Source organism: Eulemur rufifrons, chromosome 2, assembly GCF_041146395.1.
Source record: "Eulemur rufifrons isolate Redbay chromosome 2, OSU_ERuf_1, whole genome shotgun sequence".
NCBI lineage: Eukaryota > Metazoa > Chordata > Mammalia > Primates > Lemuridae > Eulemur > Eulemur rufifrons.
Genome location: NC_090984.1, coordinates 28,769,411 through 28,788,697, shown reverse-complemented (window position 1 = coordinate 28,788,697; position 19,287 = coordinate 28,769,411). Strand labels below are relative to the sequence as shown.

Below are 19,287 nucleotides of genomic sequence, written 5' to 3'. Positions count from 1 at the left end.
AGCGAGCGAGCGGGCGAGCCGGGAGGAGGAGGGAAGCGGGGAGGCGAGGCCGCAGAGGCGGAGGGATCTGCGCATCAAAGCGAGCGAGGCGAGCAAAGTTTGGCTGGGGGTTGGACTTTCCTTCCCGGAGGCGGCACCCAAACAGCAACCCCGTGCGGAAACCCAAACTTTGTGCTGCCACTCCGACTCCCGCGGCCGCCGCCTCCGCCCCGCGCCCGGGGCCTTCCCGACTCGGCGCCGCTGCCGCCCGCCCGCTCCGCCGCCCTTCTCTCCGCCGGGAAGCCGCTCGGGACGCAGGGCCGCGCGCCGAGCCCCGCAGGCTGCAGCGCCGCGGCCCGGCCCGGCGCACCGGCAAGTTCGCCGAGAGTTGAGGCGAAGTTTGGGCGGCCGCAGCCGGCCCGGGCCGAGCTCCCCTCTGCGCCCCCGGCGTCCCGCCGAGCCCAGCCCCGCCGGGGGCGCCCCTCGCCGCCCGCGCGCCCTTCCCAGCCATGTCGTCCATCCTGCCCTTCACCCCCCCGATTGTGAAGCGCTTGCTGGGCTGGAAGAAGGGCGAGCAGAACGGGCAGGAAGAGAAGTGGTGTGAGAAGGCAGTCAAGAGCTTGGTCAAGAAGCTCAAGAAGACGGGGCAGCTGGACGAGCTGGAGAAGGCCATCACCACGCAGAACGTCAACACCAAGTGCATCACTATCCCCAGGTGGGGGCCCGCCCGGGGGACACGGGGGGCGCGCCGGCCCAGCACCCTGGCGCTGCGAGGCCGGCCCAGTGGGTTGGAGAGGGCGCGTGTGCGTGTGCGCGTGTGCGTGTGTGTGTGTGTAAGAGGGGAGCGAGAATGCGGGCAGGAAAGGGGTGGGGGGACCCCAAACAAAACCTTCTCCGGATTTGCAAAGATTCAAAGCCCGGGGTTTCCACGCGGCACTCTCGCTTCCAGACCTCACATTCGCTTTCCACCTCCGGGAAAGGGGGGTGCTGCTGGAATTGGCCGCCCCCACCCCTGGGAGCTGCGGGCTAGAAGTTGAGGCCCGCTTTGTTCGGCTCCGCGGGCCGGAGCCCCTCCTCCGCCGCCGCCGCCGCCGCCTCCCGCCCCCGCGGCCCGCGCTCGTGGAGGTGGTGGTGTCTCTGCCTTTCTTTTCTTCAGTCCGGTCTCCCCACTTCTTTCCTCCTCTACAGGAATGCAGTCCGTACAGCTGGGGCTGTGGGTGAGGAGCGGGAGCCTGGTGATTGACAGATTCCTTCTTCGTTCTTTCTTTGCCTTCGGGATTAGCATTTTTATCGAGTATTTTTAGACTCGGTTGTGCCAGTCTCCCGCCCCGTGCACGCACGCACTTCGGTTGCAGTGCAGTGCTCCGACTTTGAAATGGGAGAGACCGGCCGCAGAAAATAGTCTTCTCCCCCATCTTCCGCTCCCCACCTGGACTCTTTTCACCCTCCTTTTAGCCTAAGAGATTGCAGGTTGATGCGGAACGCGGGGTGGGGGGTGGTGGGTAGAGCTGGACAGATAACAAAACACACCCCAAAGTGGGCCTCGCATCGGCCCTCGCATTCCTGTAGAGCCCTCCTTCCCCAAACGCTTTGCCATCTGTCTGGCGTCCTTTATCCTTCTCATTGCACTAGCTAGGTCAGGTGGGAGCTCACAGATGGCTGATAGAAGGGGTCAGTGACTTCTCTCCACTCCCCAGGGCCTGCCTTAGCTCAGCTGTGCATGGCTGAGAATTGGGGTGGGGGGCACCTTGGCCTCCTGTCTCTACCTCTCAACCCCCTTTGAAGTCTGATTCTGAACCAGGGGAGTGTGTGTGTGTGTGTGTGTGTGTGTGTTGGGGGGGGGTGTTCTGGAGGGTCTCAGGCTGTAGAGGAATGAGGAGAGGGCCCCCAGGATCTGAGCCTTGAAGGGACTGTCATCCTTGCTCCTGGGCCAGGGGTGAACTCCATCCTTGGCCACCTGCTTGGGGCAGCTGTGCAAGGGCTGCCAGCCGTGTCAGGCAGGCACAAAGCAACATCTGTCTACAGAAACCCAAGGCTGGCCTCCCCTGGAAATAAATGCCACATATGGTGGGAGTGCTGACTTAAAAAAGAATTTTTTTTTAAACTGGGTGGATCCAGTCAATAAAGGGGGAGGGACAGCAGTGTGCTGTCTCCAGAGTGTGCTCTGGGCCTGTGATCGGGAGCCAGAACTGACTTCAGGAGAGGTGGTGTGATGTGATGGTCAGAGAGACCTGGGATTTGGTCCCAGCGTTGGTTCTTAATTCTTCTTTATTCTGTTGGTGGGGGTGGGAAGGGTAGGGTGGGTGAGTTGTCAGTACTTTTCTGTCTGGGGAGGGGGTCTGTAAAACCTGCCTTCTCCTTACCTGTCTGGGTGCATTGAGGACAAGTGCTTTATGCATTGGCACAGAAAAGAAAAAGTGGTATCAATTAAAACAAGCAGCTGTGAAAGTGTTTCACAGTTTACAAAGCACTTTCACATGGTTTTATGAGGTCCTCAAAGAAAGAAAGAAAGAAACCAACCAAACAACATTTGGAAAATAGATAAGGCTGTTAGGCTTATGGTTATCTCATTTTTAAAGTTGAGAACACTTTGGAGGAGAGAGGTGAAAAGACCTTGATACAGTAGACGTGGGATTCTGCTATCTCTGTACGTTGAAGGTTCTGCATAAATTCTTTGCTGAATGCTAAAGCTCTGTTAGTTTGGGGTGGGTGCTGTGGATCTTTGTTGGTAAGGTTGCTCATTTAATATCTGGGCTGGTGACAGCTTGGAGAAGAAATGTCGCTTTCCCTTGCCTTGGTAGCAGTTTGCCCTCTGTGAGGCATAGCTTTGGCTTACCTTTTCCTCTTCCAAAGTCCTCCTGAGACTTTGGGAGCCTAAGGCATGTGAATGCTTAGGATGTTTCTGAGAGTTCAAGCTAATCTGCCCCCCCTGGCCTTCTCATGATTTTGTTAGGGTTGGAATGTCTTTGGCTCGCCTGGAGAGGACCTAATGCTAAAGCAGGTTTTTTTTGTTGTTGTTTTTCGTCTTTTTTTCAGTTAGGGAAACCCAGTTGCTTGGGTGGATCCAGACAAAATGGATTTTCATCCCTGGATTTTTGTGCCCACGCCTCTGGGTCACCTTGTCTCCCTTGGCAACAGCTGCTGCTGTTTTGGTCGTGGGCAGAAAACTAAAGGCCACGTCGTGGGGAAGTGGCTAGCTGGCCTCATGCTAGTGATATTGATGTGACTGCTAAGTCCCATAGATTGCAGTGTTGCTTGTCAAATTGTCTCCACACTGCCTTTTAGAACTGGGGCTTTGGAAAGTAGACAAAGGAAAATGTTTAACTTAGTCATCCCACTGTGTATGTGGGGTGGGGCAATGGGTACTTAAAAACACTCTGTAAAATCTGGACTCTGGAGTTTAAGGAGCCTTTAGTCTAAGGAGATTATAACAAGCATGTTTTGGCTAATATGTAATCACGAGCAGCAGCAGCAACATTTGGCAATTATACATGTATCCCAGGGACCTCCAGACCACATACATACTTGCTTCTCTGTTGCACCAGCTCTAACCCGTTTCAATTATCAGGAGAGCTGGAATGATACGGGCTTACTGGTATCAAGGAAGTAAAAGAGATAGGTGACAAGGAAGTCGTAAGAGATTGATTTAGATACACGGACAAAGGAGCTATCGGGATACTTTGAGGTCTGGCAGTATGGGCAGAACTTAGGTTTTATAGCAGCATCTCACTCCTCACTCTCTTGAGTACCTAAGTGAAGCTGCAGTTATCTTCCTCACCTGTTTATAAGAATAGAATCAGAGCATTTGCCAGAGAGAGAGAAAGTTACTTGAGTAAAAAGGAGCCAAACATACTTAAAACTTGGTTTTCTGATAGATACTGATAACTTGTGCTTCTACTGGTGGAGTCCATGTCTTGGCCCAGTTGTTGGGAACTGGAATGAGTTTAAGGTATTGTTTGTTTGGGAGGGAATTTGGGCTTTCTGGTGTCAGAGCACCAAGTCCAGAGAAAATGCGAGAATTGAACCAAACACTAGGCCTAACACACAGCATCTCCTCCCTCTCTGTGCATCTGATCCTTTAGTGTAGCCACCGCCTGTTAGCTCCTTGGTCTTTGCCAGGCTACTCTCACCTTGGGGAGAAAGGAAGAAGATCCTCATCTTCTTCAGACTTCTGGGGATAGACCTATTACCAAGGCTGCAGGAGCCCTCCCAGGTCCCTCAGCTGTCGCTCAGAGTGCCATTCCCATGTGGCCCAATGGAAGCCCACTTCCAGCTGCCAAGGAGGTGGTCCCTTCTCTCTTTGCTCTTGTTAACTTTGATTAGGGGAGCTCCACGTAGGGCCTTGAGAAGAGGAGGGGCCTGCAGGACAGTGGAGCTGGCTAGGGGGCTACAGTGGAGCTGGCTAGGGGGCTACAGTGGAGCTGGCTAGAAGCCACTTGATGTTCCCTTGACATTTAGAACCTTGGAACTTGCTGCTTGCACCTGCGAGTTGAATGTTTGGGCTGATGCATGTTGCAGACAGCCCCTTGTCAGTTCCTAATCAAATGTTCGAGGGTTGGATTTTGTTTTACTGATATTTATTGAACCCCTCCCATGTCAGAGTCAATATTACAGGCACCAGGGGAAGATGTAGAGATAGGATTCAGGAAGCTTCCAGCCTGTGAGGAGCTTACACTTCAATAAGAGAAACATTAATAGGGTATTGTTTGAGTATCTAACTGTTATTTCTTTGCTATTCCCAGCCATCAGAAGAAATAGGAGATCTAGTATGGGGTGATTTTTTGGGGGCGGGGGGACCGTGATGTGCCTTTTAAATATCGTAGTAGTCACTGTGTTAGAAAATGAAATAAAGACAGCCACCTATTTTCTCTGTAAAAAATACAGAATTCAGGTACTGCGGCTGCCATTCTATAATACTACCTGGATGGATTTGGGAATTCACTTAAGTTTCAGAGCCTTCACGTCTGCACCTGTAAAATCAGAATGAGATGAGACCTGTGGAAGCATTTTGTAAGCCAGAGAGCTTGACAGATGTTAAGTGTTATGTTTAGCCTTCTGTCTGCTTCATTCATTATTGGATTAATCATTTATTGAGTACCTAATTATGATGACCACGGCAGGGCACCTGTACTTAAGGAGCTCCCTGTCTAGAGTGGGAGACAGACCTGCTCAAAGAAATAGGGCATGAGCTGTAGCCGAGGGAGGTACAAAGTGGCTGTCAATATGGGGACAGACCATTAATTCTGTGGGAAGAGGCGGAGAGGGAAGGCGAGTCGATGTGAGATGGAAAAGGAAGAAGAAAGAGGAGTTATCGTCCAAGGGAAATTTTTGCACTACAGTATGATCATGGAGCGTTTTGGTACGTGGGGATAGTTGCCCACAAGAATGAAGACCTCCTTATCCTCTACCTTTTATGAAACCGAGTGCTGCTATGAATGTTATCTTATAGCTTGCACTGATTGGCTAGTGACTTGGGGGCTGTATTTTACTCCACTGAAAAGCATTTTTTGTTTGAAGTGAAAAGTAACTTAGTGCTGTAAATCTGAAATTCAGGTTCCCTTGGTGGGAACAGAGACTTTAGATATAGTAGCTCAGAATGTCACAGAGAGTGCCAATAAAAAGTGGACAACTTGCAAATGATTGTGGATGCTTAGGATTTCAGAGTTTTGGTGTGACCTAGCTTTTCATTTCTCTGGTTTACACTTCCTGAAAATAAATTCCATATGCCCAAGTTTCTGGATGGACATAAGAGCTTTTAGTAATATATGTGTTACAAAGTCTTTTCAAGGATGAAGTTTTAAATGACAATTTTAATAATAGAAAAAAAAGTCAGTGAATAGTCATTTAGTTCTGATGAAAAATGCAAGAAGTTGATGACATCAAGAGAATTTGGTTGAAGCTTTTACATCAGGAATCCAATTAAAAATAAGTTTAAAACATAAATATTGGTTTAATAATATAAACTTGTGATTCCTGTATTATTATAATGGAAGTAAAATTAACACAATTTAATGGACTGAGCAACCATTAATTTTTACTTGTTAATTTATTAGGAGATTTTAATGCCATTTTATGCACAATACAGCCATTATTCCGTGGGAGCTCCTTTTTGAAATAAATAGGACCAAGCAGGGCTTTCTATGAATCGGAATCAAACTTTATTTCCCTGTTACCTCACTCTCTCCCACCTTCTTCATCCACCTCTCCCCCAAACTCCTAGAAGTACTATTAAATTCTCTAAGGTTGCAATACAGTTTTCTCAATCAGCAAGGCTCATGAATAGTCCTAATTAACTTTTGTCCTTATCTCCTTTGCCTGCAGTATTGACCCTACCCCCTTCTCCAAATCCACGTCTGATGGTGTTGGTTGGCTAGCAAGAGGACTGCCCCAAAAGGCTGCTTATGCAGGGGCCTGGGAGGTTCAGCAGCCTTGTGCGGATGTGAGTGACTCCTGCAGTGTTGGACAGGACTAGCTCCTCCCTAAGGAGGGCTGTGACCTTCTGTTGACCACTGACAAGTTCCTGGGCCATGGAGCCTTCAGTCTCCCCATCTTTAAGCACAGTGGTTTGGAAACAGTTGGACAGTGCCATACTAAGCCCACCCCACAGAAGTTTGGTTTCTAATTTTACTTTATTCCAAGTTTTAGAGCAAAAATATTCCAAGAGAGCTTGTTCAATTCATTTTCATGCTTTCCTTTGATGCATCTACCGGGTACAAGATTACCCTGTGCCAGGTAACAGGGACAAAGTAGTGAATAAGGCAGACACCGTCCCTGCCCTTCTGTAGCTTCTAATCCACTGGCTGTGAAATGTGGGTTCTTTGGAGTTGTAATAATGCTGCATGTGTTCACTCTTTAGGAAATTTGTAAATACTGTTTCCTTGGTGCCAAGAAACCCAAGCTCTGGTGTTTATCCACTCCTGACAAGGGTAACTCTGTGTGTGTGTGTGTGTGTGTGTGTGTGTGTGACAGAGAGAGAGAGAGATATTATCCTTTGTTTTGACTTAATTAACAGTTTGAGAAATAACAAATCTCTAACACAAGTCACGCTACCTGCTGTTGGTTATCCCAGGCCCCTAGTGTAAACAGCAGCCTGCCACAGTGGCACACTGCTGCAGAATGTTTTGACAGAGAGACTCCGTTTAGAATGAAAACACAGTAGAAGCCTATTAATTAAGAAGTTTGGCTAATTCTAGACTAGGCTAAAGTTTGTTTAGCAGGCCTTTTCTCTCCAAAAATGCTGTCAAAAGAAACATTACTAATAAATAAGGTTTTGGGGGTCATTTTGGAGGCAGGACTCAGCAGGCCCGGATAGGTTCTAGATCTACCCGTTTCTGATTAGCTGTGTGACCCAGGACAAGTCACTTTATTTCTCCGGGCCTCAGATGTTCTCAACTGGAAAATGGGCTATATATAAGCTCTATTGGAGGGCCTTTCTTACTCTAAATTGGTCTTCATGCCAGCATTTTAGAAGCTCCCATTTGCACACAGTTGGTCAATGATTGGCAAATCTTTTTAAATTATTAATGGTTCAAGACCCTATCAGCCTGGTGCCAAGTTAATTTACATCAGTGCAAGCTACGATGCAGCATTTTAAGTTTGGTTATTTTCCCCCACTCTCCTCCCTGCCTCTTCCTTACCCCGTGAGTCTAAATTAGTGAAATTGAACTACAAAGGAATATAAAAACAACTGAATGCTAGTTAAAGACGGAGAGGCTGTGTGTTTTGAGATGCAGTGAGCAATTTTTCTTCTTTTGTTGCTATTTTTGGCTTTACTTAGAGCAGGAAGTTTACTTAAACTAATGACCACAGAGGCCTAAAAATGGTTAAATGTAAGAGGTGGGTATTATAGAGGATACCTGTGGAAAATGTTTGCTCATAAGTCAAAGTTTACCCAGGAAGCTTCCTTTATTTATTTTCAAGCATCTATATAAAGAAAGGCTACACTTGATTGCGTAAGCAGGACCCTTTTGTTAGGCAGCGTGGAGGTTACAAGTTTAAACCCCAGCTAGGAAATGAAAAGTGAGTTTCCTCTGAAATAGTTCTTTTTCAGCGTCACATGGATCTCCCTGCTTACATCTGGCAAGTTTTTCTCTCGAATGCTTTGCTGGGAGTTGAGAACTCCAGTGTTGTTGAAGAAACACGGTGTATGGGTTTGCCTTTGAGACCTACAGGGTTTTATAAATCTGGTCGCTTTTGCTGCTAAGTGTTGCATCACAAACCGCCAAGCCAAGTTGTAGCTCTGAGGTGTCACCATTTTTTTTTTTTTAAACTGGACTTTTGAAAATAGTAATGTGTTTTGGGTGTGTGTTTTTTAAAGGTCTGTTTTTACGCTGTCACAGCTCAAAAATGCCAAAAGGCATTTTTTCCTTAAAAAATCACCTCTGGGCTAAGCCCAAATGTGGAGTAATGGATCCAGAAAGGACTTTTTGAGTAGTTACAAGTGGCTGAAAGCAGGCACTGGTGATGGAAATTGGGTTTTTCCTTTTGCTTCAAATCTTCCCTCTTGTAAAGTTTCTCATATCCTCATTGAATTCAGGCTCAAGGTGCACCTAATTTTGCCAAGCCCTTGGGAGGGCAGAGTGAATTATAGTTTGTTCTGCCACCCCCTTAAGTTTTGTGTGTGGCTGTGTATCTCTACCTAAACAGGTTCTTCAGACATGACCAGGAGAGCAGGGGAGGAGAGGACAGGAAGAGCACAGCAAAGCAGAAGGAGCACAGGCTCTTGAGTCTGACAGGTCTGGGTTTGAACGTGACAGTTAGTTACCAGCTGTGTGGGCACGCTGGGTACATTTGCTTCAACTTGTTGAGCCCCAGTTTCCCCATCTGTGAAGTGGAGATGGAACCGCCTACCTCATATAAATCAACCGCGATGATGTGTGATAGAGCCAAGTCCATGGCTGATATTTGTAGCTCATAGCACATAGTAGGTGCTCAGCAAACATTCATTTTTCCCTTTCAAGGGGGAGATTTGACTGATGGTATTAGGGGACTCCAGTAGGGGACTGCCCCCTGACCTGCTGTCAGAGCTCACCATTTGCAGAGCCTCAGTTTAAGTATTAAAAGGAAAAGGATCTACTTCCAAGCCATACACACAACGAGCATACGACCACGCCACTTGTTGACATAGGGCTTGGCAGCCTATTGAAAGAGAAACAATTCATATTCTTAGGTGGTTCTGTCTTCCCGCCTCACCTTCCCTATCATCATTTTTTAAAATTGTTTGGCTGACTAAAAATAATAGTACTGAAAACAAACTTTGATGAATCAGTGCTCCTGGGGCGGGGGATGGGTCAGATCCCGAAGCAGAAATGCCATGACTCACGCGCCCGTCACTGATAGCTGCCCGTAAGTGCGTGGAAGTGCATGATGTTTATTGTTGCTGGTGTATTTTTTTTTTTTTTTTTTTGAGGCCCAGTTGGAAGGCAGTTCCGGCTCTCCCCGCAGTACCACCTCACCAGTTGGCTTGGCTGTTAAGTGCGAATGGCCAGCTCCAGAAACTCGTGGCTCCGAAATGACCTGGACGTGGCAGTGGTACCCTGGACTGCCCTTAGATATGTGCAAGAGGGAGCTCATGCTTCGAGGGCCATGCTCGGGCCCTCCTCCTAGCTGTGCCCCTCTTCATGGGGAAAGGTGACCGTAGGGCTAAGGGACAGGCCCATCTAGAGCTTGGACTTTCTCCTTCCAGACCACACGCAGGGGCCTGGCCCTCCAGTTCCCTGCCCCGGTGTCTCGAGCCTGCTTCCAGGGCCGCCTGGGCTGCTTTCCCAAGTCCATCTAGCTGAGGGCAGACTGCGTCGGCCATGGACGGTGTGTGTGCCTGTGGGCCCAAGGGCTAGGCAAAGGGTGAGAGGATGGGGAATTGGCTGGAACTCAGACGTGTAGCCTGGGGAGTCTACATAGGTGTGTATGAGGCCCCTTGAAGTGTATGATGGTTCTGGGCATGGGCTGAGATCCACAGCTGGTTTTCCCCGAACCTCTACAATCCATTGTGAAACCAAGGGGTCAGAGAATTCTAAATTCAGAGGTAGACTTACAGGTTATATTAAGGCATTTGTCAAGGTAGAATGCTAAAACACATTCTGTTTAACAGTTTCTTACCTTGATATCTGTCTTTTAAGTATGACATATAAGTGTGTAGGCCTTCATATGTACTCTTCTTCTAGGACCTGGCAGTGGTAGGGGCAGGCCAATTTTTAGCACCATCTGCTCAGTCCCATGGTCACAACTGAGGCCCAGCCCAGGTGGCACCACTCTATGGAAAGGTGTTTGGAGACATCCGCAGGAATTGATTTCCCTCACCCTGCACTCAGGCCAGAGTGAATTAAATGCAGATCAGGGAGAAGGTGCTCCATATTGCAGCTCCCTATTCAAAAACTGGAGCAGAGAGCTGGACAACTGAATGTGCACTTGTTTGTTGGAAACATTTGAGCATCAGGGAACATAGAGATGAAGTCGTGTCTCTAAACTGCTCAGAGGCAAAAAAGGACACCAGTATCCACAGTTACAGTGGGCCCATGGGAGAGACACTCTAATAAAGGTGGAACAAAGTGTTGTTTGGGAGCCCAGAGGAAGAGCAGCTCTCTCTCTGGCGGTGTCAGAAGGCTTCACAGGGGAGGTACTTTGAAGGATGGAAGAGGGTGTGGAAGTGGGCTGGGAGGCAGCATGGAGACAGCCAGAGCGTGGAAGGGCCTCGTGTCTAGGGAAGGCAGGACAGTTCAGAGTGGCCAGAGCGTGGAAGAGGGAGTGGCCAGAGTGGAGTTGGAGAAAGACGTTGCCAAGGGCTTTGGTCAGCCAAGCTTGGCGTTTGGACCTTGCTCTGTAAGCATCCAGGAGATTTTGAAGTAGGGGAGTAGCGTGGCCGAAGCCACCGTTTTGTCCTTTCATATTTCATTTCCTCCCCCCACTCCGTGGCCAATAACAGCAGGTTTTCTGCCCGAGTTATCCAGGTCAGAGTCGTAATCCCTGACACCACCATGTGGACAGCTTTAGGCTATGTCTGGACCAGGTTGAAAACAGTGTTTTGTTCGCTGTCAGGAGAGAAGACGGGTTGTCCAGCCAGGAGGGCTCTGGGAGCCCAAGTGTTCAGGTAATTAGCCAGTGAGTCATGTCAGCCTCTTGACGGGGATTCCTTGGGAAATTGAGTGGAGCGTTGCTGGGCTCCGTGCAGCTACCTGGTCTCCCGAGGGAGAGGCCTCCAGATTAGACCTGGGCCTCTGTTTGGGTCTTGCCTGCACCTGACACGGTCCACAGTGTGGACTGTCTCTGGTCGGAGTTATTAATTTCCTCACTGATGCTCGTCTAGGCCTTTCTCATAGAAGTGGAGTTAAGGCTTCCAAGCTCACACCCAGATTTTCACAGAGACCTTAGAGAAAATGATAAATAATGCACAAAATTCAACTGGAGTGTGAACTTGGGGCACACATGCTCTGGTGCCTCGTCCTAGAAGCTTAGGTGAGCTGTTGCTCTTGGCCTTGGGCAAGGATTTGAGTCAGAAGACGGTTGAGTCAGCAGTGCTGACCGTTGGCAAGTCACCTAAGCCCACTCACATGGGCTGACCCTGGGACGTGCGGCATGCGCTGAGTGCTGTGTGCCGACCGTATGCTACAGTGGGCAGTCTGCTGGTTGATCTTGTTTACTTAGCCGCAGTACTCTGGGAAGGGATGTTATCCCTGTTTACAGAGAAGGAGGCTGAGGCTTTGAGGGGTCAGTGGCAGAACAGGAATCTGAACTCAGGTCTCAGGTTCCTGACCCCAGTTCTCTGCATTCTCAGCACCCCAAGAAAGGGCTGCCATTCTCATTCTCATAAGAAAAGCCATGAAATTGGTATCATCATTCTTATTTGTAAATGAGAAAAACAAAAGTTCAGATTACTTAGGTAAGTTGATTTCAATCTCATGATAAAGGGTGAAGCTGGATTTGCCTCTGAAGCTCTAGCGCTTCTAGAATCCAGGGTGACCAAATAATTTGTCAAACAAACCAGGACATTTCTAAGAGTGAAAGGGGGCAACACTGTTAATAGTTATGGCCAGACAGTGGGCACAAACCTGGACTGGCCAGGTAAACCTGGGTTAAGCCCTGACCGTGCGTCTGTGTTGGCGGCGGTGAGGTCGCTGAAGGAGTTAGATCAGCCTGTTCTCATGCGGTAGCTCAAGTGGAAGAAACTGTGCTAATTATTTACTGCTATTCTAAGTGAAGTGACTTGCCCAAGGTCATGTCCCAAGTTGGCAACATAATATTTTAAAGCTGGGTGAGACATTAAAGATAATCTAACATGGTAAAGTGAATACTAGAGCTAAATTAACTGCAGTGGGAGATAGGGAACTTTGGCTGTGCTGGTGGCTGCTCTGAAGGGGAGGGAGAGAGAGGTGGAGGTAGAGGTGGGATATATATGGGGTAGGTGGAGGTGCTGTTTGTGGGGGTGGCTCTAGGATCTGCACCCTCGTCAGGCCCTGTCCCTTTGAAACCCAGGAGATGCACTAGGCCCAGTGCAACTTGGAAGATGCTGAATGGCCAGGAGCAGAGACTTCTTCTGGGAGCTGACTTTTGCTCCTTGCTTCATTTTAGCTGAGGCCTCAAAGGCACTACTGGCTGGGAGCGGTGAAAGTTTAGTGGCTAATCCTTCTGCTGAAGAATTTTGGAAGGCGTTGAGGAAGGCATTAAAAATAACAGCAAGCATGCCTTTTCTTTCTCTTTGACTGTGGTCAGTGCGTGGAATGTGCCAGGGCCGCTGTGGGGCGAGCACATGGCCCCAAATAACCCCCCACCAATGGAATTCCGCAGAGAACATGCAAAGGCCGCACCGTTTCCCTCCTGCTCTGTGCTCTCAGGGTTTGTTTTTGTGATTGTCCAAACCTCATCCTTTTTCTCTTGCCCCAGATAATTTATTGGAAGTCTGCAGAGGGACTTGAGTTCTCTCAATTCTTTCACCAAACTGCTGTCATGGGCAAGGCCCTGTCTGGTGAGCTCCAGGGAGGGCAGCTGGAGTGACAGAGAGGAACGGTTATAGGCTGAGAAAGGCGAAATGTAAATTCAAACCAAACTTGGCACCTGTTTGGAGAGCTTCAGCTGATGCTGCGGTGCTCCAGACGTTAGCCTCTGCGGCTCAGCTGGGTCTTATAAATAGAACAAGATACACTTCCCTTTTGTTACCCCACAGACACAAGCGGGCATGTGTGGGGGTGAGCATGGGCAGAGAGTATTAATTACTTATGTTCTAGTTCATCAGATAGTTGCCGTGGGAACTGAGCCCTGGCTTCATGGGGATGACTAGGCCATCTTGTGGGTAAGGCTGGAAGCTGCTTTTGAGCCTCTTGAGTTCCATGTCCCTGCCACGGCCTCCCTCTCCATAGCTGAGATCCTCAGTCCCCCTGCCTGCACCCTGAAGGAAGCCAGTTGTCCCCTTCCCTCTCTGACCCATCTCAGAGTCTGTATGAGGGGCCAGAATCACTGTATCAGGATGCTTTGGGCTGAAAGCAACCTGAAACCCAGCGAACAGCTTCAGTCATATGGGGGCTTATTGTTTCCTGTAAGTCTAGGGGCAGAAGGTTCCAGGCATCAGGAGAACTCAGGAGCCCTTTCTCTCTTTGCCTTGTGGTCTCCAGCCTAAATGGCAACAGTTGCATCCAAGGACAGAGAAGGACTACTTCTCCTTGCCACCTTGTGGGACAGGGGAGGGGGGCGTTTCTCTTTAGGAAGCGAACCTTTCCCAGGAACCTCCTGGTATCTCATTGGCCAGTGTCGTGTCTCATGCAGTCAGTGACAGAAATAATGAGTCGTCATAAGCCTCTTGAAGTCAAATCAGGCTGTTCCTTTGACTCATTAGGGTACTTAGCACGGTGATGGGCACTTAGTGAATTTCAGTTAATACCTGTTGGTTGCTGGTTTCCTTCTCTGAGTAAGACTGCTGAACACGTATGTACAGATGCCTTGCTCATTTCTGAGGCTGATAAACCAGCCAGAGACCAGCACCTGCCTTCATGGAGCTTGTGGTCAAGGTGGAGAGACAATTACCTAACTGTGTTTGGAGCATGTCACAAGTAGGTTGTAGAGGTCTGCTGTGGCTCTGGCAGCTTTGGAAGAGGTGTTAAATTGGAGCTCAGGGAGTTGGGTGGAAGTGAGAGTCACCGAGGGGACTCCCGGGCCTCTCAGTACTATGCCTGAGGGCCATATGCTCTGTGACCCTGCCAGGTCCTCTCCAGCAGTTCAGATTGCTGTCTCTACCCCTCCACTAGTCTTATTTTCCTGTTGACAAAATGAAGTAACAACTTGCCTTTGACTAGGGAGTGGGGGCAGGGCATAGCGCTGAGAGCCTCCTCCCTCCCCCTAGGGGAAATTTTCTAAAGGTTCTTGCGGTATTCTAGCTTCAAAGCCATATGCAATCTAATTGCATGTTTAGTGTCTTTGTGCGTCTCACTTGCTTTGAATCTGCTGGAAACTTTCTCTGAAAGCATATATATGAAGAAATAAAAATTCTATAAATGTTTAGTGGTTAAAAACAAAGTGCTGGCCGACATAAAGTTTTGCCAGTTTCTGATGGAACTTTCTGCAGACATGGAATACCCTCGAGTCTTCCTGTCGCAGTGAGCTAGTAACTCCTTCAGGTCTGCAAATGCTCTTTCATTCCGATTCAGAGAAAACAGAGCCTGTCGCAAGACCTCTTGTTTTATTTTCCTATTGATCTAGGAGATGGGATAACTTGGGACCCCAGGGAACATCTCAAAGCTAATTAAAGAGGCTTTTGAGGTTTTGCCTGTTTTTCTTGCTTGATTGAAAGAGTTGCAGTTTTTGCTTTGGTTGTTTAAAAAAAGAATCTATCAGCCCTACGGATCCAGGAGGTGGGGGTTGGTGTGGGGTGGGGTTGCACAGTTCACTAAACACGTGGAAGTTGTCCTTGTGCCCTCCTGGCGTGGTCCAGCATAGAGAGACACCTTCGAGCATAGGCCTGGCACCAAAGCAGCTACTTTCCTTGAAAATTCTTAAGTTTCCAGAAGCGGTGGCCAGGTGAGCTTGGGTGTGAAACCAAACTCAGTTGCCTCAGGGTGGGGCTGGTTCTGTTTGATCACCTTCCGTTCTGAAGTTAATGGTGCAAGTTCATGGCTCACGGGGGGTGCGTCAGCATGTGGGGAGTTGGAGGCGCTCACGGCCATTCCACGTTGCCCCCAACCCTTTGTTTAACCACGGCTGTGGACCAGTGGTCTCAGATGTTTACCATCGCCTGTTTATAAGAGGGAAGTGTGGTCATATTTCTATCTCTCTTGTGGGCTGCACGGTTGCCTTACTGGGGTTCATGTGGGAAGTGGTTACCGTTAGGAGGAGGATGAAATAACAGTACTCGTAAAAAGGCTTTGATCCAGGGATCTTTTTAAATGTCATCTTTTGGCCACTGTTTTTTATTTTTATTTTTTGCTATCTGCTTTAACTTCAGTGACGAGAAAATCAAACCCTATGCTGGACATTGCTCTACCCAGCTGGGCTGAGTCAGAATTGCAGTTCAAACTTCTTCTGCTCTCCCTGGACTTCATTTATGACTATTGTGGGGATGACTCCCAGATCTGTGTTTCTCCAGAGCTAGAAACCCTCGGCTCCAGCTGCTCTCTGAACGGCAATACCTGAATATCCCTGCGATACCTAAAATTAAACTTGTGCCATATCTTTTTATTTCTCCTCCCACAACCTACTCTGGTCTTCATCTTCATCATCCCTGGAGCCCCCCAGGTTCAATAAAGTGTTAAATTAGGGAGTGAACAAATAAAATGGGACACAAAGGAACTGTGATCTTAGGGTCCTATTTTCTGGGTAAGGCTGAGGCCTCTTGCCCACTCTGGCTAGAAGAGATTGGCTGTATGACTTTGGGGAAGTCAACTTGACTTCCTGGATATTGGTCTTCTCATCTACAAAATAGCAAACTTGAAAGGAGAATCTCAAAGGACCATATCAGTTCTAATATTTTGTGACACCTCTCTGAACTCTTCTCCTTGGCTTCTTGCCTTTTGCTATTCTTTGGATGCACATATTTTCCTGGGGGACACATCTCACTTTTCATCTCATGCTCTGTCTTCAGAGGTGGCCCGTTCCTTAATGGCTTTATTTGTGTTGTCATCGCTGTTTAATTTGTCAGATATTTACTGAGCTTCCTTTGGTGGTGGTGTTGGTGCCGCCAGACACTGAGGTCCAGGAGCTACAGACGCACTGTTGATGTGGACAGTCATACATACCCTTGCCCGCACGGGGCATCCCGTGGTGAAATGAGCCCTCACCTGAGAACTTGTTCCTGGGCCAGGGGAAACCAGTCTGCAGGCGAGGAATTCTCATTTCGCCCCAAGCACAGGTTTCCCGTGCTTCTGAGCACCAGCTGCGTTCCAACTGCGGTGCCATAAAAATACAGGAAGGAAGGGAAACGTGTTCACAGGTTGGGTAGAGATTTTGAAACCAACAATCAGCTCTCTCTTATCCACAAGAAACCAGAATCCACTGCTGGCTTCAGTCTCTCGGTCCCACAGCTCAACAGAGTGCCCTTTCAAAACTGGGTTAGACTCTCCATGCTAATGGCTTTTTCCATGAACCTCAGCCAGCCAGCAAGTATATTCTTTGAGGATGACGGTTTGACCAGTGTGCTCCGGGATCTTTAAAGAGAAGCACTGTCTTTGCCCTCCTTTGTTTTAAGGCCAGGGAGGAGACTGAGCCTTTTAGAGGTGAAGCAGTTCGAGGACAACCTCTGAAAACAGAGAGAAGTAAACCATTGATCAGTCCTTTGACACTGTTTTTGTCCAGCATCTGTCCCCGTAGGGGCTCTCTGTGGTGTGGAGGAGAGAGAATTCGAGGCGGAAGACCTGGGTTCTAGGCCTGGCTTATTGTGAACCAGCTTCATGTCCTTGGGTGAGTCACTTTGCTACCTCGGCCCCTGGTTTCCTCTTGTATAAACTGAAGGCATTGACTTAGCAGGATTTTAAAGTTTCTTCCACCTTAAAAGTTCTAATTCCTACGCTTGCATTCAAAGAAATGACTGTGTTACTCATTCAGATAGTTTCAGAATCACTGTGCATTCACTCTGGGGGATAGAAGGGGCTGCAGTTGAGGACAGGATGGAAAGAGTGTGGGGTTCGAGGTGAGCTGTGGCAGCTGGGATTGATTGTCAGGGTCACCATGGAAGGTTCCCAACCTTGGCTGCTTAGGGAAATTCTGATGCTCGGACCACCCCTCAGACAAAAGAATTCAGAATTTCTGCAGGTTGAGCCTGGGGAATCAGTGTATTTTAAATTTTCCAGGTGATTCTGGCATGCAGCCAGGATTGAGAATTATGGCTTGTAGGTGCTTATGTAAAGCTGTGGTACGAGCATCTGTTCCGGGTGGAAAGTGATAGTGGTTGGTTAAAAAAATAAAAAGCACATGCACAGAGAAAAGAGTTCTAGGATCTGGAAGCGTGTTGATTTGGTAATCACGGCTGCCGTTGGTGAGTAGTTGCCGTGAGGTTTGGAGCCCCAGTTCTCTCGTATCTCTGGGTCAGTGGTTTCTCAACATCTTTGAAGTAGTGGAACCATCTGTAGTTGGTTATTTCTGCTCAGGAAACTCAAGAGTCCTAAGTGGGGGGTGGAGCAAGGGTGTGGGGCAGGAATGGATTAAACAGGCCATTACACACACCCACAGTTTTATTGTTGAAACTAAGAGGCCTCAGCCAACACCTGCCTACCTTAGTGTCAGGTCCTTGGCATTGTCCCGGTGACTTCTAGGGGCTGCAAAAGGGTAGGCGTGTGTTGTTCCCTGATGCTCTGGTAAAAGTGTCCCTGTCTTTGGATAAGAGCATTCCTGTTTGGGCCCAGTGGTTCATGGTTCCCTGCAGGGAATCTCTTCCTACAGCCTAAGAAATCTGGTGGGGCACAGCTGTCTGGGATAAAACGTTAACGGAAAAGGTCAAACTGGGCAAAGGGCAGCTCAGTTGGAATCGCTCAGTCAGGTAGAGGGGTAGGAAAATGAGCCGTAGAGGGGAAGAGAACTTGTCAATGCTGATTAACCTCAAGGGGTTTCACAGAGGAAGGGGGAGTGTGAGAGCTTTTAAAATGACAAGGTTTGAGATGCAGGCGTAGATACATATGCCAGATGTACATTGCTGTTTTTCAGATGAATGGGGAATCTGTCCATTGACAAACATTTATGAGGCTGAGCAAGGCACTCAGAAATGGAAAATGTGGCCCCTGCCCTCGGAGAGCTTAGTGTCGTACTGGGTGTTTGATAACCAAGTGTCAAACGGTAGTGATGAAGGCCTGTGCTGTGGCCACACTGTGAGCGGGAGAAGAAGGAGCCACAGAGAGGGAAGGGGACAAATGCATCAAGGACGTGGGCCCGACCTAGCAACAGTGAGACACGCGGGCCCCACTGTGTCCTCTCCCTTCTGACATTGTACCGGTGTCTCTGGGGAGCAGCCCTTGTGGGCACCTCGTTACTAGCAAGAATGACTTTATGTTCTTGCTCCTGTGAAAATTCTCCACTTTCAGGAATAAATTTTCCACTAGCTTTTTTTCTTTTCCTGCAAGGGAGGAGGGGGTGTTCTTTGCCAGATCCCTGCTTTGATGATTACCATCTGCCCACCTTAATTTCCTGCATAGTTTCAGTTGGAAAGTCCTTTCTCTCTGGACCCAGAAATACCATGTAATATGATTGTTCTTGGTTTCAGCAGGCACCTGGCACACTCTCAGCAGTGGCTGCATTTCAGGTATGGATGGGAGTGATTATCTGTGTATCAGAAAACTCAGGTCTGTCCTGTGAGCAAGTTGTACGATCATCGGTACATGTGGGATGGCCTTAGGCCCTGATCGTGACCAAGGTTTTCGGTTCTCTGTGGGCAATTCCAGGTTTCATGGTCACGAGCTGAGTATAATCAGGGGCAGATAAGAAAGCCCTTTATCGAGCAAAGTGCGTACTCCTTAAGGGGTGGTGGCAGAAGCATTGTGTGTGTGTGTGTGTGTGTGTTGTGTGTGTTTAAAAAAAGACCTATATTTTCTGGGCAGCAGAACTTAAGTTTCCAGTAAACATTCCCTCCCTTTTTACTTTACCTTTTAATTTTGTGTTTATGGTCTCAGTGCTTTGAAATTGTTTTTGCTGTGATGCCAGCCCTGCCTGAAACGGGCGGAGGAAGCCAGGCCCTTGGGGAGCCATGGTTTAGGTCGGGGGGTTCTTGGAGTTAACGCTCGCCCAGCTGATGGATAGCTCAGACAGGATCCCTCCAGCTCATCTGGAAGAATAAAAATAGAAACCTTGAGCTGGAGTGGGGAGTGGACATGCATTTGGTAGTTTATCCCCCATTATCACCTTTAT

General features: G+C 48.5%; 1 protein-coding gene across 3 annotated transcripts in view; it reads left to right on the top strand.

Annotated features, from left to right (window-relative positions):
* Positions 1–258: 258 nt before the first annotated feature.
* The window catches only part of SMAD3 (SMAD family member 3), a 114,128-nt gene continuing 95,099 nt past the window's right edge, over positions 259–19,287 (top strand). For all 3 annotated transcript variants that reach the window (XM_069482542.1, XM_069482551.1, XM_069482532.1), the window contains exon 1: positions 259–694. In XM_069482542.1, coding sequence (XP_069338643.1) covers positions 489–694 — 206 coding nt within the window. In that variant the 5' untranslated portion in view covers positions 259–488. The remainder of the gene's footprint in view (positions 695–19,287) is intronic.